Source organism: Notechis scutatus, chromosome 1 (assembly GCF_049901735.1).
Source record: "Notechis scutatus isolate UNSWTSFEM ecotype Mainland chromosome 1, rNotScu1.2, whole genome shotgun sequence".
Classification (NCBI taxonomy): Eukaryota; Metazoa; Chordata; class Lepidosauria; order Squamata; family Elapidae; genus Notechis; species Notechis scutatus.
In genome coordinates, this window is record NC_142009.1 from 241,496,439 (window position 1) to 241,520,979 (window position 24,541).

Genomic DNA, 24,541 nt, shown 5'->3' on the forward strand with positions numbered 1-24,541 from the left:
TACTTTATTTTTAAAATTACAGGGATAACTAATGGGATTTCTATAGGATTCAATAATTACATCTTTATTGGCATCCTGTTCTAATTTCTCCCATCCTTCATGTTCTAGAAATTGGGCACTAGCACTACATAACACTTTAGATGTGCCTTTCTCCCAAAATCTATATGCCCTATGGTTTGCCTGATAACCAACGAAGAAAAATCTTTTAGCTCTATGTTGCCCTTTTTTTCTGAGTTGTGCAGGAATATGCACCCATGCTGGTGCACCAAATGTGTGCAGGTAACTTAGATCAGGTTTCCTGCCATGCCACCTGGTAAATGGAATTTCACCTGTTGTTGTATTAACAACGTTGTTCAATATGTTATTAGCACACATTGTAGCCTCCCCCACAAAGAATCAGGTAACCCAGAATCATTTAACATTGTTCTAACCATTGCCTGTAGTGTTTGGCCTCTTCTTTCAATAAAGCATTATGTTCTGGCCTGTATGGAGCAGACTTCTTATGCTCTATTCCAGCTACCTTAAGTCTGTTCTGGAATTTGTTATTAATAAATTCGTGCCATTATCTGTCACCAGGGTTATCAATTGTCGTTTAGACTTTCTTTCAGCAAACCTAAGCCAATTGAAAAATGTTGATATGTTTCAGTTTTGCTTTTCATTAAATAGCAAAACCCATATCTAGAATAATGGTCCATAATGCTCAGTATATATCTAGCACCCCCATACTGGGTTTCTTTGGACCTATTATGTCTGCAAATACTACTTCTAAAGGTTCTTTTGTTTTGAAACCATTTAGCCTATTTGCAGGCAATACTTTGCTCTTATCTTCACAGCAAACATTACAACGTAAATATTTATCACAAGGTTTTAACCTTATTCCTTCAGATAACTCAACTGTACGTTTTAGCATTTTTAAAATTTACATGCCCCAAACGCCTATGCAATAAATGGATACATTCTTCATGAGGCTTTATATTATTAAATACAGTCTGAGCCTCCCCTTTCTTACTATTATCTAAGACATATAATGTTCCATTTAAAGCTGCAGTTACCCTTTTGTTATCTTTTTCAATTATGCAATTATTATCCTTAAAAGTAATTACATAACCTAATTTATCTAATACCCTTACTGAAAGCAAATTAAACTTTAGTTGCGGTACATACAACATTTTTATATCCTGGTTTATGTACGGACAACGTGCAAAACCTTGACCTTTCGCTTTCAGGTTCCAGCCATTGCAAGAGATATATGTTGAGAGCTTGTAGACATTTTTATAAATTTTGTCTTATCTCTTGTGATGCAGTGGGATGCGCCACTGTCAACCACCCATAAATTATTCTTCACATCAGAGTTGCTAAACATGGCTAGTTCAAATGCTTTCTTTGGCTTTTTTACATTCTGGCTTTTTCTCTTTTTGCAGAATCTTGCCAAATGTCCTCTGCCTCCACAATTAAAACACTTTTAATTGTGTATGCCGTTGAAGATAAATTCTCTTCTTCCGGGTGCTTTACTTTGCTTTGCTGGTTTCTTTCAAGCTTTGAAGATAATTTCTCTTCTTTCTTATCTTCTCTCAGCTCGTCACGCTCACGCCTTCTTCTGGCTTCTTCTAATAGCCTGCCTGTAATCTCGGTTAATGAGAGGCTTTCTTTTGGCAATACTTCCAACGAAGTCACATAGTCATCATAGCTTTGATCTAATGAAGATAATATTATGTAGACTTGTTGCAGTTCATTAAATATAAGCTCTTTTTCTTGCAATTCTTGAAAAATGCTCTTCATACAGTTTAAATGAACTAACATATCTCCATTCCTCTGAAGATGCGTTGAAAAAGCTTCCGTGTAAGATTTATATGTGCTCCTACACTGTCCCGAACATAAATCTTCCTGAGGTTCTCCCACAGTTTGCAGCATTTTCTTCTCCACGAATATGGACAAGCTGCTGATCACAGAGAGTCAGTCCTATGATGCATAAAGCCTGCTCATTCTTCAGTTTAAAGTCTTGTAACTTTTCTTTATCATCATCATCAGCAGGATCCCAGTTACTCACATCTGGTGGGTTTGCTATAATGTCCCACAAACCTTCTCTGCGTAGAAGTAAACTACATTTCATTGACCATGAAACATAGTTTGTTCCATCCAGCCTGGATATCATGGACAGTTGTGACAAATTTACTTGTGCCATTACTCTTCAGATATTTTGACTATTTTAAACTAATTAAAACAGTTTGTTTTACAGTAATGTGCAACTCACACCAACTCTCTCTGCTATATCCTGGTTAGTTAGACTATGCTGCTGGGCCCATAACCAATGTTAGGGTTTGGGGATTAACCCCTAGAAGAGTATTGCAGCAGTAGTCAAGCCAGGAAGCCAAAGGAGAGCGGAAGGCCCCAGAGTATACACACACTGAACACAAACACTGTTTGTAGTTTAAATAGTTTTTAATCCAGTTAGAGTTTAAGCATTGTCATTCAGTCCATTAAGTCATTCACAGTATTTCCATCCAGTAAGACTCACTAGTATACTAACAATAGTAACTGTGGTATCCATGTTTTTTCTAAGTATCTGTGAGAGAGAGTTGTACTGTGTTTTTAAGTCTTAGTATCTGTACTTGAGACTTAAAAACATAATGCCTTTTTGCTTCAGATACTTCACAAACGGTACCAGTGGATGAAAATCAATATGCAAAGTTGGCTTCTGTTAATCTGGTGAAATGTAACATGTCATATTAAACAATGACACTGTTAATACACAAGTGAATCTACGGTCCAGTCATTTAAAAATAAAGAAGGCACAAGCTTACAGAACATGTTTTAATTGTAGACTACAGCTGAAAAAAAGAGAATATTTGTTATGGTTCCTGCAAAACCAAGCAATTTCTATGCACTGAAAAGCAAAAAGTGTGCACTAACACCTCTAATACTTCTCTGAACATCAAACAGAATTTCTGGATCCTTTAGAAATACCGTATACTCTGTTTTATTGAGATCTATTTCTGCCTTATCACATTTATCTGGCTGTTTGATAAATGGAAAATAAATATTATAACAAATATCCATTTATCAAAATACCATTTTCTTGTATTTGCTATTAAGAAGAATCCTCCAGAGACAGATGATGATGATCTGATGATGATCTATTCTATTGGGTCTTTCTTGCACACCCAACATAAAAATAATTGTATAACTAAAGCCTACTTAATATTCAGTATATCTCCCGGTGACATCATGGACATGTCTGTGTAGTTTTCTTGGCAACATGTCTTGGAAATGGATTGTTGCTGTCATCTTCTAGGACAGTGGTCCCCAACCTTTTTGTGCCAGGGACCAGTTTCAAGCACAAACACTTTTTCAAGGACCGGGGAAGAATCCGAGTTTGGTGGTTTGCTTGCAGACGTTTCATTACCTGACTAGGTAACATCTGATGTTGTTACCTAGTCGGGTAATAAAACGTCTGCCAGCAAACCACCAAGTTCAGGAGCGCCTCGGCCCTGCCTCCCTCAGCCCCATCCCTCAGGTGTCTCCCTCCCTCCCTCAGGTGTCTGCCTCGTTCCTCTCTCAGTCGCTCTCTGCTGCTCCACCAGCCCAGGAAGAAACTGCTTCAAAGAAGCGGGGTGTGTGTGTGTGGCTTTTCCTGTCGCCGCAGCTCCTCCGAAGCGCCCGTTTACCCCACCCCGCCCGCCCACGCGCGGTTCAATCCACAGTGCTCCGTTCTGCCTGGCTTGCCTGCCTTCTTCGTTTCAGAGCAGCTTCGGCCTGATAAAAAGAGGCGAATAGTTATTATTCTCAGCCGAAGCTGCTCCCAAACAACCAGACGGGCAGGCAGGCAGAACGGAGCACTGAATTGAAGCGCGCACGGGTGGGCAGGGTGGGGGTAAACGGGCGCTTCGGAGGAGCTGCGGCGACAGGAAAAGCCACCCTCCCCCCGGCTTCTTTGAAGCAGTTTCTTCCTGGGCTGGTGGAGCAGCGAGAGAGTGACTGAGAGAGGAACGAGGCGGGAGGAAACTGAAGCTGCTGAGCCAGAGAGCAGGACAGGCTTCGGTTGCTTCCTCCCTCCCCTTCTTTCATTTGTGTCCTTGATCCCCGATCCCAGCAGCATTCACTGAAGGCGAAGAAAGCCGCCATTTTTTAATATTTTTTTTTATTTGCGGCCCGGTACAGAGTGCTCCACAGACCGGGACCGGTCCGCGGCCCGGTGGTTGAGAACCCCTGTTCTAGGATACAGCAGCCTTACTCTAGTGAAGACTTGGTCATGACAGGCCACACTAATGCAGCCGAGAATTATAATTCAGCAATCTCACAATTCTTTCTCCAATACAGTTTTCACTGTGATTTAAGAGACCCAAGGCAACTGATTTGCTGAATCATAAAAGCAAATGGAGGCTGCAAGCATATGTCCATGACTACTTTCTTGAGAGCAATTTCTACCGAAAATCAATTTGGAATAAAATGAATGGGATTGTGGTACAAATTGGTCTTAACCTACTCTCTTTTACGCATTTGACATATCTCACATCTGAATAGACAATGTCATTTATATATTGTTGGACTGCAGTTCCATGATGCCTCATCTATCGAGAAATGTAACGATAAGCCATATGAGACATGACATGAAATGCTTATGGGATAAAGAGAGTTGGTGGCTTAGAGCAAGGGAGCAAACCTTTGGCAACTGTGGTTTTTAAAAAGTGAATTGTTAGGCTGAAGGAAAGACAAAACAGAAATGTGAAAATAACTGTATATCACTCAATTTGCCTCTTCATAGAAAAATTCAGTTTCTATTAGGGAGGGGTAGTTTCAAGGACATGGCAGTCCAACTGGGAGATAAATAAAAAACAGCTGCTTCTTAATTTCATACTGTTTATTACATCCAACTCCTAAAAATGAAGATGAAGCCTTTAGGCTACTGGCACTAAGACAGGTCAACACAATCTACCTTCGTCAAAAAAGAATTATATGACTAATTATTTCAGTTTTCCCCCCCAAGGTGCCATTAGTATAAAAGTCCTTAGGAAAAAAAAACCTGCATCTAGTCTCCTTTGGCAGAATTACCAAGAAATATGAAGTACCTTGATTTGTAATTCAAAATAAAACAGAAGGGCTGTTAAAGTGATCCTGAAGGAGGTAATAGCTTTTAAGATTTAGATTGATAGGCAGCCACTGGAGCTACTCAATTGCCGCCAAAAACCTGAGGGACTGGTTGGCTTTCATTTCTTTTCCATGGGCAGACTTGGGAGCAATATTTGAAATACCCTGTCATTTTGTGCACTACTACTTTCCAAAATTAATTATGCCTTGTAGCTGTCTTGGGAAGAGAAAGAAAACAGAATTTAAAGCACCAGTAGAAAAGTATTCAGTAAAGTTTTCCTCACAAAATTTAGGGTAGTAACTAAAAAAAACAAGAAGTCTGAAAACCCTGTTTATCCCCAAACATTTTGTATTCATTTTTGCTACACTGAAAAGGCAATTTTCATCTCTAATTAATCAATCAAGGTCTCAGAAAATCCTCTAGGAGTTCAGGGTTTCCAAAGAATGGGAGCTCAGTGTCCCAATTCAGAAGAATTTGCAAATTGACTTAAAATAGTGACTAAGGGTGGAATCCTTTAATTCACAGTAAATCACCTGATCTTGATTCACACGCTATAAAAGAAGACTGTCTGGTTGAAGAAAGAGAGTTACAGTATATCAAGGGGAAAAAATAAACTATCAAAAAGAGAAGGAACAGACGATCCTGCCTGATTCTGTCTACATCTATCACTGGGCTCCAACTCCTATTGATTTTCTGGAGAAAACACTGCTTGATTCAAAGCATTGATGAAAAATTTAACATATGCCTTTTAATTATAACAGTCTCTTTGCAAATATGTTACCATTCCAAATTTATGATTTTTAGTTTATAGAAAAATACACTTGTAAATGTACTTATCAGACCCATAACTGAATATGAAATTATATTTCAGCAAGAACAATTAAGTTTACTTACAGATATTTCATATGTTAAACAATTCAAACAGAATATAGTACTGTAATATATTTTGTTTGAACTCATAATATAAACTATTTTTTAAAAAATGTAACAAAAAAGGTTGTAGACCAAAGCAGGTTCTACAATCAAATCTCCTTTCATGTGAATCACAGCAAGGACAATTTTTAAAACACAGTTTGTGCTCATTGGCACTCAAACTAGAGTAAATTAAGTAAACCACTGTATTTAATGCATGAACAGAAATCAAACACTAAAATAAAATTTGTTAATTGTACAAGACATAGAAGCTGTTTGTGACCATCTTATAGCCCTGTCTGTGGCTGTTTGCTCCAAATTCAGCCTTTTTAAATGTTTGTGGTTGTACACAGTAATCAAGTTTAAAACCAAAACAATTAGTGCATGCTTTCATATACTTGAACTTCCATTCCTTTGCATTTTGAAACACCTGTTGTTTAGCAGTACAATGAAACCATGGTCTCTCTGAATAACAATGGTAAAAAGAGGCAGAGAGGAAAAATATATATTGTAGGGAATATGTCACTTCAACGCTGACTAGCTAAAAATGTATCAAAAATCAAAATAAATATCATAACACTGGGAAAAACACTTGAGTAGATCCAAGCTCTTACTCACTGTTGCCTTTGCAACAACTTATACAGGCAAAGAAAGGAATCATGGTTTGCATGACATGCACAAAGATAATATGTTGTGGGTTAGTAAATTTTCCCTTTGTAATAAGGAATCATAAAATCTGATATTTATGGCAACAGCAAACACTAGCATTTTCTGTTCTCTACAATGGGCAGGCAGTGAAGTGGAATGAAGGGTGGGAAATGGTAACAGAATGTGGCTGATTCTTTTCCCTATTTTAGATGTACTTTACAGTGAAAATGCATTCCAGCTGCATTCACCCATTTTTCAATACAAAACACAAAGCTTGTGTCTGTTGCAACCTAGAAGATGAAAACAAGTCCTTTGCATCCCAGTGTAACCTACTTGTAACAAGGTTGTAATTTATTCATCTTTCAAAATTACAACTGCTTGAATATATTGGAGATTTCAATGTAATTGCAAAAACTTTCCTGGGTTGTGGGATGGTGATAAATTACATCAGGCAACAAAGAAAGAACAAAACTCACCGTCTGATTCAGAAGCTGCCCTGAAGATCAAGTAGCTGCTTGGAAGAGGTTGAGTGATTGACCCTACATTCTCTCCCTTTGGACCCTGGAACAATTTGTGAAATGAAAAGAAACTTTCTTTACCATGAATGTGTATGTCAATGTTATCTTCTTTACTTGGCCTGTTCAATGTTATTCTTTTTCAGTTTCAAATAAGTGAAAATTATACGATCATCCTTTGTCTGTTAACTGGAACAAGAAGTTTAACATAACTGAAGCAGACAAATTCCGACATCTGAGAAACATGGTTGCTATTTTTTAAAATCAATAATTAGTATATCATCAGACATGCCTATTATATTTAAAATGGAGCAGTGACTAACACCTTAATGGGAAATGATCAGAACAATCACAAAATTGAATTAACTAAGGTTAAAATTATCAGCAAAGTATGTTTGGTAGGAGGATTAGATCCTTGCTTTGCACATATTCATATCATGGCAATATGCCAAAATTTAACTATTTCTATATAATAGAATATGGAATCAACTGCTCATGTCTCTATACAAAGATTAAAAATAGTTGTAAGTGTAAAACGCATTCCCTTTTGCAAAACACATAAACCTATAGCAGCAGATATTCATAAAGCCTCTTCAGTGCAAGTCACATATCTTGTATGAACATGAATTTCATGTGATCATGAACTGGGCGGCTTAAAACCTGACTTGTGATTGAAACATTGGAGAATGCCCTAGACTAGGGGTACCCAACCCCTGGCCAACGACCATGAAAACAAGTGTACATTACATGAATAAACATGCAAGAAAGAGGCAGGTGGGAGGCTGTGTTCTCAGCATCTTTGTGTATACACCACTCATTATAAGTGTTTTCTATCTTTTTATACCTATGATTTTTCAAGATAGATCAGCATGTGGGCAATCAATTGCCCAAGAGCAGAGAACAATTCTACACCTCTCATGTCACTAGACCCATTTCTCACCTAAAAAAAAATTAGGAATATTTACTCAATGAACAATGAAAGTATTCAGTTGAAGATAATGGGAGCCATATGATGAGGTCAGAAAAATTATGCAACAAAGAAATGTATCCAATTATTTTTGCAGTATTTCCTCTTGATAACTGGAATCAGTTTCTGAAGAATACTCAACATTAAGAGCTTTGATTCTGAAGACTAGAAAGGACTGTATAACCATTAACTCTGCAGTAGTTTGAAGGACTCTTAATGTTTTTATTTGATCATAACTTGAACTCATAAAAACTGCTGTACTGGTTATTTCTAGTTTATTCATAATGTAAAAGGGCACTGAGTAGTTATCATGGTAACCCTTTAGGATCCAGACTTTCCTCATTCTTCTGGCACCTCATGGATAGATTAATTGAAATCAGCCTTACAGGATACGTAACATAATGTATCTTTTCTTTTATGTATACTGAGAATATTTACACCAAGACAAATTCCTTGTGTGTCCAATCACACTTGGCCAATAAAGTATTGAATTCTATTCTATTCTATTCTATTCTATTCTATTCTATTCTATTCTATTCTATTCTATAACATGAGAGAATATAGTTAGGTTGGAGGAGATCTTAAACCCATGCTAATGCTGGAGCTGGAATGTAGTTGCCCATTTTGAAACTACAGGTAGTCCCCGAGTAACGACCACAGTTGAGCCCAAAATTTATGTTGCTAAGTGAAACATTTGTTAAGTGAGTTTGCCCCCATTTTATGATTGTTCTTGCCACAGTTGTTAAGTGAATCATTGCATTTGTTAAATTAGTAACATGGTTATTAAGTGAATCTGGCTTCCCCATTGACTTTGCTTGTCAGAAGATCGCAAAAGGCCACATGATCCTGGGATATTCCAACCGTCATAAATGTGAGTCAGTTGTCAAACATTTGAATGTAAATCACATGACCATGGGCATGCTAAAATGGTGATAAGTGTGAAAAACTTTTTTCAGTGCCATTGTAATTTTGAATGGTCACTAAATGAACTGTTGTAAGTCGAGGACTATCTGTACATGCCAGTTTTAAATTCCACCTTCTTTTGTTCTGTTTCAATATAATAGAGATTTTAATGAATAATTTCCTTTTCAGACTAACGGTCCATCAAAATATGCTTCAAGTTGTTCCAAGCACATCCAAATGTTTCTTGTGGTAAATGCAATATAGGACTGTATTATATATACGAGTTTGTATGGCAGCATTATTCTAAGCCCCCCAAAATCTAAGAGGGGCAGATCAGCCTAGTCAACCATTGTTCACTGGGGTATAGGAGAAAGATACACCTCCACAGATCAGTTACCCTGATCTAGATCACCTGGGCATTTTACACACACACTGTTGTGGCCTGCCGGCGGCTGACGGAGCTGGCAGCAGAATCAGACAGTAGCAAGGAGATTGGGGAGGAACCTGGGCCAGATCTGGAGGCTGAGGAAGATCTGAAGGAGGGCGCTGCATCAAGGGCAGAGATGGGGCCAGGGTAGGCTGGCAGTCAGCAGCTGCCTTCAGACTCAGGCAGCAGTGATGCGGGGGAGCTTATGGAACCAGTTCCCAGCCCGCGAGACAAGAACAATTGAGAAAGCAGGGTCGACTCAGGCCACACCTCGGAGATGATTGCCCCCTCCCATAGGACATAAAAGAGGAGCAAACAGGCAGGAAGCAATTAGTTCGTTTGCTCAGAACACAAGCTTTGAAAAATTCTGTTTGACTCTGTGTCAAGTTTGGCTTTTCCCTGCATCTGGCAATTAGTTCTCTGGCCGCATTCCAAGTGTGATAAGGTGGGTGTTTATCAACATTCCCCTGAAAGACTGTATGTGAAGCCTTGTGAATGAATGTAATTCACAGTTGTGGAAATAAAACAGGTTTTGCCAGGATTAAGATTGTGTTCTATGTTTTCTAAGGAAGCCTAAGTCAGAACACACACACCTCGGCCACATCCAGCCCTTTGGCTGTCTCTGTCCAGGCAGCCTGAAGTCAACTAGAAATTATTAATCAAAGTAAGTAAGTGTATGCCATACTTGCAATACAACTGCATTGCTTTTATTTTGAAGGTGACTATTTTTTTCCAATTTACCTAGGGATACCTTTACAGATCCATCTTTTATCTTCCCTAGAAGTTTGTTTATTCCCTTCTTTTTTCCACTTGCTGATGAGAGTCCCAATATAATAAAAAAACCATATAATAGAAAAACATGCTTATCATTCACTCCAAAGAGGAAAGCCAACCAAGCAGTAAACATACAATGTTTCATTATGGCAACATTTGGATTCCCACATAATCCCATTAACATGGTTTGAAAAATTTTGGTTCACCTAGTGGCTAGGAAGAAAAAAACCCAGATAAGCATCAGGCTTCATTTCAACACTATGTAAAGTTCCTGTCTTATACAACGGTATTTTAGAGACAACTGCAATAAATTTAAACCAAACAGATTTATATCTCACTTCTATTTCCTATGATTCAAGGCAGCATATGTTCCCTCCTTCTATTTTCCCTGAAACAATGTGAAGTAGGTTGGCTGATAAAGTGCCACTCAAAGTCAGCCAGTTGCACTTTTAATCCAACACCACACCAAACCAGTTCTTTGATTACACTGAGGTTTACTGTGATATATGAATGCAGCAAATCTATGCTTTAATCCCAAAGGTTATATTAAGAGCAATGGCTCTTAATATTTTCTTTAAAGCAAGGATTAATATATGCACCCTTCCAAAGGTGGCTGAACTCATGACAGGCAGCCAATATGACCAATGGTAGAAGACAGTAAGAACTGTCATTCATCATGTGCACCATCCCTGGGGTTTAATGCCGGGTGATAATCTATAGACTTTATCTAAAAAGACTCCTCCTTGCTGTTATGCATAATCTTGAATCTGAGTTTAAAATCGTCAACTCATTGTCTTTTTACTGTTAGCACTAGATTTATTTGGAATTTCTCTCTCTAACTTCCAAGTTCAGGAAACAATGCTGTACTCTCTCATTCATTTTTGTGGAAAGCAACATCTTGTGTTTATGGCATATAACAGAAATGTAATTTTGTTATTTGCCTATGTATAGGGTTCCGTGCAAGCAAGCGAGCAATTTTAACTTAGGGAAGCCAATAGTCCATTCTACTACTTTCCCTTTAACCATCCTTCAAGGCAAATTTTCTTAATTTCATAAATCATTATACAGTACTTGGTATTTCTCCCAGTGAGAGACTGTGGAGAGAAGCTGGGAAAGGAATGGAAGAGAGAGTAGACACTCAACAATCAAGAGAGAGGGTGAGTCATCCCTTGGCTGTCAACTTACTCTAGGTGCCAAGAAATCTGGAGAAAAGTGTTCAGATCACTCACTGAGCTTCTCCCTTAATTAACTCTCTATAAAGCGAGGTGGGAAATTCCTCTTACAGTTTCTAAAATTCTGTATTTACCCAAAATTAGCATTAAAACTTCCTTACAAGAATCTATTCTTGCCTCACCTTCTTTGGTCTTGGCTACCTGCATTGGACTAGACATTCCTGCCTTTACAATATTAAAAAAAGAACTCACATACAGTACATTAGCCAAATCCTTACTCAATTACTACAGCTGGAATGTTGCTAGCAATTTCATGGTGGAACTGGGATATAATAGGGCAGTTAATCTAGTGCTTCCCTGGCATTTTATACTCCAAATGACATCAATCATCACCAGCCACTATCAAAGATAAGGAATGAGAGAATTGTTCTCTATAACAACAGGAACACTTCAGATTACTCATTTTTAATTCCAAGAAAATTCCACTGAATTCAATAGTACTTATACCTAGGTTCTTCAAGGAGCTGAATAAGTTAGACATCTACAATAGCTCATTGTACTTGATTGTTCATGCATTTAGCAGATAAATTCATTCTAACTATTGCCTACACAGAAGTGACTTCAAGCCTTTATTGATCTCATTTTTAAAATGTCAGCATCATTCTTCCCCTGCCACATTCCTTTTAAAAAAATCGTATTAAGAAATCACTGAATGTTTCCTACACTCAGCTCCTACATTATAACTAGGGAAAGAGGAAAATCACAAGGCAAGCTGTCATATCTTATTAATGTCAGCAGTAGCATTACAAGCCACTGTACCGTTGAGGGATGAACTTCGCAACTCTTGCTCAAATTATCTCTTATGTTACCATAGAGATAGCTTTAGTTTCTTTCACAAAATCATACAGTAAAAGACAGCATGCGCGCACACACCTGCCCGGCCTTGGCTGTGGAGGACAAATACACTGCACTCACTCTCTGCCAGAAATGTCATTAAGTCATCAAAAAATAGGTCAGAAAATATACAGCTTCAGCTATTTGGATCATTTCTCCACCAAGTAAAGCTGGCTGAGGAACTCTGGGAGTTGAAGTCCACAAGTCTTCAAGTTGCTAAGGTTGGAGACCCCTGTTCTATATTACCATATTTGGTACCTCTCCATTCCATCCACAAACTGCAAAATCAAGCTCTTCATTTGATTGGGATTTGGACTAATAAAGCCTGGCTCAAACTATCCCATTGCCACACAGGTTTATGTAACTCAAACTGTATGTATACAATGCTTTGCTTAAGTAAACTTTGCCAATGTGGTTTGCAAACTACAATTCATAGTTTAGCATGTGGAAGTCTAAAAACTGTGGTTTACTCAATATTGATAGTGCAATTTGCAAGTTCAGTCACTATCTCTCCAATTTAGCCTCTCTTACAAAATCACATGACAGGTTAAAGTATGTTACTCTATTTCATGATAGTTTGGTTTTGGGGAGTGGTGGGGTTATTTTTAATTGTATGCTGCCCTGAATTGTTTTGCAAAGGTGTCTATATATAGCAAATAAATCATTCCATCAATCAATTCATATAAAAATATAAAATTTCCTTAAAGGAAAACAGAAGTACAAATGTAAATACAGTAATAGTTGTTGGATCTGCAGGAAAGAGAATACAAAATCCCTGTTCATGTAGATAATTTATAAACTATAGACCTATGCTTTGAATCGGAAGGATTAAAGCTGGATGGGAAAAACTACATTTGACTGCATGTCATTCAGATACAAAAGAGCAGGACCATCCCTAATGTAAAGGGACCCATGGAAGGAGCTGAATCTTCTGAACCTGCTTCAGCTCCTCGTGTACCTTTCTCCAAGCCCAGCTCTACCAACTGCTGCAAAACAATCGTTTTAGACCAGACGTGCAGACTTCCACTCCCAGAATACATGCATGGCTGGGGAAACTTGGGAACTGAAGTCCATGCATCTTACGAGTTAGTTGCTGAGCTTGAGAAACACCTTGGGCGAAGTCTTTCCCACTGGAAACCTTAAAGTAGAAGAATAGTTCTCTAATGGTGTTGCTTAGTTTCTGGATTCCCATGGAAAGCAGGTAAAGTCTACATTCAGTTTCCCTCTCTTACACATCCCTTCTGATGTGAAAAAATAAGAGTGCCCTTCTGAGCATCCCTTGCTCTCTATGTGAATGGTGTTAGGAATGATAGTCACCTAACAGTTGGGTTGGAAATATATAAACCAGGATAGTAATTTAATACTGTATCTTTAAGAGAATGCTGTAAGTGTGATTGGCTGAGGTTCCTCCAACGGCCATAAGATGGAGCCAGAAACCTTGTTTGTCTCTCCTTGCATTTCCTGTTTTGCCGTATTGCCTGATCGTCGTTCTGCTTGGATTGCTGTGAGTCTTGCAACTGTTAGCAAACTCCGTTTACTGAACTTTGTTTATGATACTTGACTTAGTTTTTGGATTATCCCTGGACTGATACTAACTGCTTTAACCATGTATGGATTGTTTGTTGGACTTTGTTTACCCATTTACTGGAAGTAAAACCTACATTTTACTATTCAGTGTATCTGTATGCTGGTTATGTGTTATTCAACATCACTCTCACTACGTTTCCCTGAGTGCACTCATTCTCCTAACGGGGAATACCTCAACAAATGGAATCAACACAGGAATAACATATAAGAGTTTGTGACTAGGTTGGGCCTTCCAACTTCTTTTAAAAATAAAACACTTTTGAAAACAAAAAGCAATTCAAGCAAAATACGCTACCAAAATGAACCAAATGAGTTTTAAAATGATTTATACAATCAGTGAAATGATATAATTAGCAAAAGCTTTGAGGATAACAAAAATGAAGGGAGACTGGAGTAATATTAAGAGCTTCCTCCTCAAATTACTCCTTCCTTAACATCCATTCATTCAGTGATGGGTCAACGTTCAACAGTGCCCCAAAAAAGGACTTAAGATTAGTCCTTAAAAATTCAAGCCATTGTAGCACCACTGCAGTTATGTGAACAAAATTAGGGGCCTACTTGCAGACAGCCACATCCTCTGTTGTGACATCAGTGTGATTGTTTCTTTCAAAAAAATAATAATAACCAAAGCAACAATAACAATAATAATAATCGGGTAACATGACTGACTTTTGGCCACTGGCCTTCCTACTGTTGCCAGTGGCCACCAGCCCCTGGCCCTATCCATCACCACTGCAGTGCCCGTCACATTTCACGCCACTACTATACCAGCCACAGACTTCTTTCATGTCAGCACAGTTGGGACCTTCTTATATACACCAGTCAGGTCCTTCTTATGAAAGTGGAGGTCCTGGGCAGGATACACAAGAGAAGCCCCAGATGGTACCTGAGAGACAACCTGGGGTAAAAGTAGGCCGTGGCTAGTACAATACTAGTGTATTGTATGGCAGGCACAGCAGCTGTGGGCAGGGCTCGGTTGCAGGGGCAGCTGGCATCAGCGAGTACACCAGCAGTCAAAAAGGCAGTGATGGAGGAAAGGAAAGTAGATAAGGAGAGTTGAGGTGAAGCAGACCGATAACTTTTTCCAAAAATGGCCTGGATCCAGATAGGTCCTCACCTGACGACTACATGGGATTCAATCAACAAAAGCAATTGCAAATGCCATCACTAAGTGGAGTAGTTATATGATGTTTCACTTAATGACTGCCTCACTTAGTCACAGAGTTGCCAGTTTCAGTTAGAGTCGTTAAGTGAAAATTACTTGTACACAAATGCAGGGAGTGGCATTACCAAGATCCTTATAAAGTTAATGAGTTGGTCCATCGTTGTCAGTGATCATCCAAATACTAACCAATAGCTTAACATGACACTCAGGGAGTCTCAATCTATACAGCAGTTCAAATATGCACAGTTCTCATTCTCCCTACCTGAGATGGTACCTAGTAGTTTGGAAGAAAAACACAGCAACCATTTGAGAACAGTGGCATTTTAGAATTTAATACTCCTACATCAGGGGTGTCAAACTTGTGTTGTCACGGCATTGTCACATCACGTGTCACGATTTTTTCTCCCTTCGCCAAACCGAGCATGGGCGTGGCCAGTGTGTGACGCATTCGGCCCGTGGGCCACAAGTTTGACAAAACTGTCCTACAGGAACGGGAACAGTATGATTTTCATTTTAATCTAAGAGTTAAAATTTACCAATGAAGTTCATTTCCTAACAATATTTTTGATATAAAAGATACTATTTGGGAGGGGCAGGAGGGGGCAGGTCAGTCAGCAGAATTTCATCCGGAGGGCTAATATTCCATCCTGACAGATCTCCAGTGAGAAACTGTACAGTGCTATGAAGGCAAAGATTTCCTGTTCACAAAAAGCTTCTGGAGCCTGAATGAGCAGCGCCACATTAATCTAAAGTGAAAATCCTCCTCACAGGGTCTCTGCTGCCAGCCTGCTGAGTTGTTAATTTTATCAATGTGCCCCCATACAAGTGTGTGTGCTTCAGGGACACTCCTCTGGAAGAGTAAGGCACGTATTAATTTCCACACCTCCCCAGAGCTGGCAAGGCCACTCTCATTAATCACAACCTGGACACAAATCATATTTACTTGCATCCTAGGGTATTTCATTTCTTGCCTATATATAAATAGAAGTAGCACAGGCCATTGGGCAATAATCTCTTTATTGTGCAGAAAGGCCTGCATAATGTCAAAGGTATTACTGTAACGGAGATGGCTTTCTATTAGACAAGACTGACTGAATCAGGGGGGAGGGGGGAGAGAGAAATGTCATGTTAAGTTCCGATAAAAACAAGAGACTACCTAAAATGCTCAAGTTATGGATCAGGGGTGAAATCCAATGTGGCATTTCTGCTGAAGAAACTGTTTCAGAGAATCACTAGGGGCTGGGAATGTTTCCACAGCCTGCAGAAAGCTTAGCTTTCTAATTTCTAATTGCTTAGCGTGGGATTTTACCCTATAAAACCTGACTGCATTCATATAAATAGTACTATTGTGGTGAAATGTTCAGTTCCTTACAGGACTTCCATTGTTGTTTGTTTTCTGCTGATAAATATCCATGGTTTTTCTCTACATTTCAGTACAGACTGTGTTGGCCTATATATCTACATACTATGTTAATCATAATTTGCTTAATCATGGTTTGTTCCATAAGCCGCAACTGATTGGGAATGCACATTATACTTTATTAGCTGCATCTACCAATCACAATATCTGGATATGAACATCAACCAAAATCTATTATAATTTAGTGTGAAGTCACCCAATGCTACCTGCCCTGTCTTCCCTATCTTTACACAAGGAACTTTATACAAGGAACTTGGGAAACTCCCCACTCCAATGCACAAGGCACTCTTCCACAGCCAGCTGTCAAATTCCTTGTAGCTTCTATTGAACTTGTGTGCCACTACAAGTGCCCTCATGGCTACCTCCTGTGATTTCAATGAACAAGGAAGCTGATCAACAGGAGAGCCCTGACTCCATTTTCCTTATTTCCTCACTGTATCTTCTTTTGTGACAGAATTCCTGTGACTGTGAATGAGCATAGATTGAGATGGGCAATGAAGGTGCAAAGTGTTCTGATTCTAGAGCAGGAGCGTCAAACTCAAGTCCTGCAGGCCAGATCCGGCCCATGAACTGCTTAGATCTGGCCCATGGGGCTGTCCTGGAAACAGTGAAAGACCAGCCCATGGTGCCTCTGCCAGCAAAAATGGAGCTCGGGGGGCCACACGTACCCCCCCAGCTCCGTTTTCGGCTGCGACAGCCTTCTGCAGCCTCTGCCAGTTAAAATGGAGCTCAACCTGGCCACACATTTCCCCGAGGTCACACATAACCCTGGTGCAGCCCTCAATGAAATTGAGTTTGACAGCCCTGTTCTAGAGGCAGGAGTAAGAAAATCCAGAAGTCACTTCATCATTTCCTCTGAAACAGAAGCTCAATCAAATCTTAATCAGCTCAGTTTTTCAAGCCCCAAAATATCATATGAATGGACAAGACAGATTTTTTTTTTAATGTGGAGCAGGGACCATTATTTTGTATTCGACTGTATTAAATTAATTCTTATTAAATTAATCAGATTTTATACACTAGCTGTTAAACTACTTGACACACTAGTTTCTTCTATATTTCTCTACTTTTTGGTTCCAACACTAAAAGAGGTCATATTCACCCTCCACCCAACACATTTATATATCTTTAAGGTGTTCTTTTTATGCCTCATCTTCTACATGTCTCACTCAGAGATATCTATTATTTTATACTCCTTACAATTAATTTAATATCAGATCCTTGGTCCCAGCAGCCAGAAGGTTTGATGAGGCAAGAACCCTGTAAATAGGCAAATGGATCACACAAAAACTCCACAGAATCACAATAGGAAAAAAATACCCACATTTACTATGCTTTCAAATGTACTGAGGCAGACATAATTTGACTACTCTGGTATCCCAGAGGTCCAGAACTGTTTCCAACGGACTTAGAATTCTCGTGTGGAAATCCTCTAAAAGAAGTAATGCTGAGCTGAAAACTGCTTTGGAAGATTCCCAAAGTTTTCCACTGTGAAAGAGGTTTCAGTTTTTCTGTGTTCTTCTGATAAATTCTACGATACTCCACTGATATTTTTTGTCTTTGTTATTGGAGAAAACTACTGCTGGCATTATTGTTTTCTGGTACACATTGTTCTATAACCCTGGAGCTGGATGTTTATACTTTTACAATTGTAAACACCTAATGTGAGAAGTTACCACATGATTTATTTCCTTGGATTTAAGTCAAATCTGGGGAGGTTGCAAACTGCTGAAAGGAGAATCATGCAATGAACGACCTTTGCACACCTGCTGGGCATGGCACAACAAAATAAGTGTAAGAACATAATATTCTACCTAGTAAATGTCACTGAAAGTCTCACCTTTGAAAAACAATTGAAAGAAAATAGTCTTTGATTAAACTAAATAAGGACTGGCAAGAAATATATTTACAGAGGCAATTTTGTTCAAATTGTGAATGTAAAATTTAAAACCTCAAGCTATTTCTTTAAAAATTTAGTTAGCTGCCAAATTCTCAATAATGCAATTTTTGCAATATATAGGATGTTGAAGTACAATATACACGATAGATGATGAAAACTCACAACAAAGTCACAAATTGATTACACGAAGCTAGAGCTAATAACAAACTGTTTCAGAGAAATTGCTGTGTCATCATTGCATCATTGAAACCTGGTTAAAGTATTCCATCCCGGATAGTGCTTTTAGCTTGGGTGAACTTTTGACATTTCAACTTATTTTCTTTAGAGAGCTGACATCAGAATTTCATTTTTTAATGTGTGCTAGTGTATTCACAGAAAAAAAAGTGACAATAAAGCTTATCTTACCTTATTATTAGTGGGGCACATATATACTACACCTCGCAGGATTGGCTCATTAAACAAGCTGGTTGCTATACCCAAAGATGATTGAAACCTCAATAGCCCTCAGTAATGTTTGTGCATGTTGGTGGAGCTCTTCTTGTTTCCTGCAAGGAAGCCTGATACAATCTGTTCAGATTAGCATTCTTCTTACCTTTACAGCCCAAATGGACTGGTCCAAAGGATGGAAAAGTTTGAAACAGAAGCCATCTTTTTTGGAGGGTCTCTCAATGAGCTCACAGGAATGAAGCAAAATGGTGCCCACCCACTGTCCAGTCTTTGGAGTTTTATAGATTAGGAGTACTCCAGGTTTTAGTACGCACCACAATTTAGTCCAGCTCTTCAGAGTGCCACGTATCTGGAGAACAAGAATAGGAAGAAATATATTCTAAACCAGGGGTGTCAAACTTGCGTCTTCATGGTGGCATCAAACTAGGCATGGATGTGGCCAGTGCGCGACACATCCGGCCCACGGGCTGCAAGTTTGACAGCCCTGGTCTAAACCAATAAACAGCTTTCAGTTATTCCAAGTGTCTTATTTAGCTCAGCTACATTAAATATTTTGAGGTTTAAACCAAACTTCCAGTTAAACTTTCTGAGAAGAAATTGGAGAGGTTATCTCTTAAAAAGTTAATGAAGAATTTTCCCCTTTGCTCTTAGATTCAAGTGTTTATCCTCAAGCCCAAATCACAGTCACGTTTAAACAAGAAGTGCTCCCTTGAATTCGTACTGTCTCTCACTTCTGGCCTAAATGAATCTCTGTATTTGTGCCTTTGAGTTATTCTTGGCTCTTGGGGACTGCCTGGACAAGTCCATGTCATTTTCTTGGCAAGCTTCTTCAGAAGTGATTTGCCATTGCTTGCTTCCTAGGGCTGAGAGACAGGGACTGGCCCAAGGTCACCCAGCTGGGTTTGTGCCTAGGATGACACTCAAATACAGTCTTCAAGTTTCTAAATTGGTGCCTTAACACTATACCAAACTGGGTCTCAGGTAGATACTGTTGGCTATTTTTGTTATTTATGTTGTGTGTGTATGATAGAAGTGTAAACTGCTCAGAGTTTACTAATGATTGGAATGGCATTTAGGTACAACCAAACAAATTGTATTTTTTTAAAGGAAAAGATGGGAATAATAGCTGTAAATCATGCAAAAGCAAGGGTGATCTTTGTTAAACAATTCAAGGATGCTATCAGTCCCACTGATAATATTCTTCCTTCTTTTAAACTGTGCATCATCTCCCGTTTTGCCACAAAAAAAACCTTGGACATGACCTCTATCTTGGTTACGACTTCAAATATATTGCTTGTTTCCCAAGAGGGCTGTTTTAAAGCAGTAAATAAATTTTGCGTAGAAAGCAGTGGCTGAATTATAATGTATAATTCTAAAAACTGTTCAAATTCCTTAGCTACATATTATTAAAATGGCATTTTGCATCAAATTACCTTCAACCAATCTGCCATAATGACCACACGGGGATCTTTTAAAGCACTAAAGAGCTGCTTGGTGGCTTTTTTCTTCTCCTGCCTGTAGTTTTTTTTCTGGACCTATTATATTATAGAGATAAAATACCAGTTAGGAACACATTTTCTCTGTTTTTCTACTACTCGCAAGAAGGCAGACAAAACAAAGAAGATAGGCTATGTCCCCCCTTTAAAACTTTACAGTTGTGTAGCTATTCCAAAAAGATCTTGACTATGTATCAGAATGGTCAAACAAATGGCAACTTCAAATCTCAACAAATAAATGCTCTGTCTTACATATTGGCAAAAAAAATCAGAAAATAAAATACAAGCTGAATAGTCAAGATCTTGTTGATGACCCAAGTTCTGTAAAGGCCCTTGGAATACTCACCTCTAATGATCTAAGTGCTAGAGCCCACTGCAACTACATAGCCAAAAAGGCATTAAGAGTTCTTAACCTAATCCTACGTAGCTTTTTCTCTGGTAATATCACACTACTAACCAGAGCATACAAAACATTTGCTAGACCAATACTCGAATACAGTTCATCAGTCTGGAACCCACATTACGTATCTGATATTAGCACAATTGAGAAAGTCCAGAAATATTTCACAAGAAGAGTTCTCCACTCCTCTACTCGTTGTAGAATACCTTATGCCACCAGACTTGAAATTCTAGAACTAGAAAACCTTGAATTACGCCGTCTTCGGTCTGATTTAAGCATGGTATATAAAATCATACATTGCAATGTCCTACCTGTCAATGAATACTTCAGCTTCAACCATAACAACACAAGAGCACACAATAGATACAAACTCAAAGTTAACCGCACCAAACTTGATTGCAGGAAATACGATTTCAGCAATAGAGTGGTCAATGTCTGGAATACTCTACCCGACTCTGTAGTTTCTTCCCCAAACCCCAAAAACTTTAACCTTAGACTGTCTACTATTGACCTCACCCCTTTCCTAAGAGGTCTGTAGGGGGCGTGCATAAGTGCACCAACGTGCCTACCGTCCCTGTCCTATTGTTTCTCTTATTCTTCTTTTATTTTTCTTATATGTACCCATTTCATGTATTCACAACTATGTATACACTTATACTTATTATCTTGTAAACAATTGGCAAATCAAATAAATAAATAAATAAATAAAAGAACAACTGTTGCCTGTTGCTCATTCATACAGCCTAACAAATCCTCACAGAATTAGGGGAAAAGTAAACAGGAGTACATATGCTACCCTGTGTCTTCAGGAGAAGAATATGATAAATTTTCATTATTAAGAAATAGTTTTGAAAATAAATGTTTTAAATTTGAAGAATCTACCAGAAATCTGGAGGTTGAATTATGTAAATATTGGATCCACCAGTCAAAATTAATAGATGTTTAGACAATAGCTACAACTGTCATCATGGCATACATAAAAATATGGGCATACTATCAAACAAGGTTCATGACCCTGCAAATAGCTTTATTGTGTACATTATGCAAATAGTTTTAGTAACAAAAACACCTGCTCTCATATTGATATTCTGAAAGAATTCTGTAGAGCCATATACAATAGTGTGTGCACATGGCTGCAACAATAATTGAAAAATTAAGGAACTATGGCTTGGTGGTGACAGGAAATATTGGCCTTCCAGATATTGTGAAACTATAAGTCCCATTAACCTAGCAGTGGGACCAAAGATTAGCGATGCTAGAAGTTATAGCTTAACATTTACAAGAGATCTTAAATTCAATTCCTGAAATTTCCCACTCAGATAATACGGATATAAAAAGCACCTTAAGTTCCTGTAGACTGTAAAGACTGGATTCATTAATCTAGTGAACAAGACAATCTGCTATACAAAACTATTTAAACTCATTTTGGGGATATATAGCAAGGTCTAAAACATGCAGAATCCAAATTGGAATCAAATAAATAAACAAATCACAATTATGAAAATTTGAGAATAATAAATGCAAGGCAATTTCAGAGATTAGAAGACGTTAGCTGACAAGGCTATTTTGCATACTGTTTTCTGCATGGTGTATATAGTAACATAATGTATATTTGTTTGCCTATGGCAACTGAAGAGTGGTCCATTTGTCATCCTGCCTGCCTGCCTGCCTGCCTGCCTGCCTGCCTGCCTGCCTGCCCATCCATCCATCCATCCATCCATCCATCCATCCATCCATCCATCCGTCAATCAATGTGGAACAAAGGCTGCAGCTTAATCTTCTTCCAACTACCTTTAATGTTTCCTTCTTGTCATTTCTTCCAGTAGGAGATACACACTCCTTATCAGACCCATTGCAAAATTTGTGCTCAGTCTATCAAAAGAAGAAAAAACAGGAATTAGATAAATATGAAATCATTTTAGAAAAGAGCTTTTTTATGATAATGAATTAAATGGGTTGGTAGGAACATTTGTAATATTGAAAGACTGAGAGAATATGGGCACTGTGAAATGGCTACCATGGGAAAGAGCTTCCTATTTAGAAAATATTCACTGTAGATGGATGTGGATGTCACAAAAGCCTCATTTACCAGATGTTAAATGGGTAAGTTTATTCCCTGCCACGACTGCCATCCTGTCCCTCAATGCATGATGATAATGATGATGATTACTGATGATTTAATACATCAACTTATAACTGGTCACTTAGTCACCAGTCAAAATAAAACAGAGCCCGCAAAAGCTACTTATGACCCAGTTCTGAAGTTACAACGCCACACCTAAAGTCATGTGACCATATGTACGACTGTTATGACTAATGGCTATAATTGCCAGGCTCAATTACAGTTGTAAGTCAAGGATTACCTGTCCACGTAAATGTTCTCCCCTCCTCACCCTATGCTTCCACCATGGGGAGAGGAGGGAACACTAGTACAACAAAAACCAAATTGTTAGAAATGTCGGGGGGGGGGGAATTCAAAGGTATACAATTTGCATACCTTTGCACACATACAGACAAATTATTACAATATAGTTTTTAAGGAACAAATTGTAACCACATGAAATTATATTGTTCATTCTTTCTATTGCACTGATCGAGACTGTACTGTATATATTTTCATGAAATCTAGCTTTGGTATCTGGAACACAAGTCTTTTTCCAAGAACACATAACAATCTATTTTGCAATGCTCAAGGAGTGACATTGCCACACTTTTTATAAATAGATCCCAATTTGTTAATAGCACATTAATATATTTAAGTCGTATTACTAAAAACTGATTCACAGTATCAACCAATACAGAAACACCACAAATATAACTTTGGTTTAATGTTGCCATAATAGTACATACCTCCAATATAGTGTTAGCATGCCATAATAGTACATATCTCCAATATAATAGAGCAGACTAACTTTTGGGGGGACAATTGCTCTCAGGGCTCCAATAAATATCCAAAATATGTATAAATGTTATGTATACTGAGAACATTTGCACCAAGACAAATTCCTTGTGCGTCCAATCACTCTTGGCCAATAAAGAATTATATTCTATTCTAAATATGACAGATAGGCCTTGACTTATAATCACAATTGAGCCCAACATTTATGTTGTTAAGTGAGATATTTGTTAAGTGAGTTTTGCCCCATTTTATGACTTTTCTCGCCACAGTTATTACGTGAATCACTGCAGTTGATAAGTTAGTAACACGGTTAAGTGAATCTGGCTTCCCCATTGATTTTTCTTGTCAAAAGATCATCACATGACCTTGGGACACAGCAGTGGTCATAAGTATGAACCAGTTGCTAAGCATCTAAATTTTGATTACTTGTTCATGGGGCTGCTACATAGGTCGTAACTGTGAAAAATAAGTCACTTTTTTCAGTGCTGTTGTAACTTTGAATGTTCATTAAGTGAACTGTTGTAAGTCGAGGACTACCTGTATTTTGATGAATAATGTTATCTTAAGGTTATAACAAACCTATTTAACATTCCTTCTCAATAGTACCTCATTTTACCTTTGATGTGGGGGGAAAAGGAAACACATTTCCAAACACAGCATTGGACTTAAGCTATCTACTATTTTTATTTTCTAATAACGCCTCTGAAATCTGCAAGTGATCTGGCCTGCTTAAAGCTATTGTGGATTGACATTACATTTGAAAGTCACCTTTAGAAATAAATGGAGATAACAGCAAGGCAATAACAATATTTACTTTTAGATAGAAGCAGTTCAATGGAAAGAAAATCCAGGCCAAAGATTTACATACACATTATTTATACAGCACAAAAATAGCAAAGATAATCATGCTTTGATAACCACTAATGTTC

At 38.3% G+C, this 24,541-nt stretch overlaps 1 protein-coding gene across 4 annotated transcripts in view; it reads right to left on the minus strand.

Annotated features, from left to right (window-relative positions):
* The window catches only part of OSBPL5 (oxysterol binding protein like 5), a 160,801-nt gene that overhangs the window by 27,873 nt on the left and 108,387 nt on the right, over positions 1-24,541 (minus strand). For all 4 annotated transcript variants that reach the window (XM_087950890.1, XM_026668300.2, XM_026668299.2 and 1 more), the window contains exons 4-7: positions 22,505-22,585; positions 20,251-20,352; positions 18,963-19,166; positions 7,123-7,207 (exon numbers count right to left, since the gene is read on the minus strand). In XM_087950890.1, coding sequence (XP_087807016.1) covers positions 7,123-7,207; positions 18,963-19,166; positions 20,251-20,352; positions 22,505-22,585 — 472 coding nt within the window. The remainder of the gene's footprint in view (positions 1-7,122; positions 7,208-18,962; positions 19,167-20,250; positions 20,353-22,504; positions 22,586-24,541) is intronic.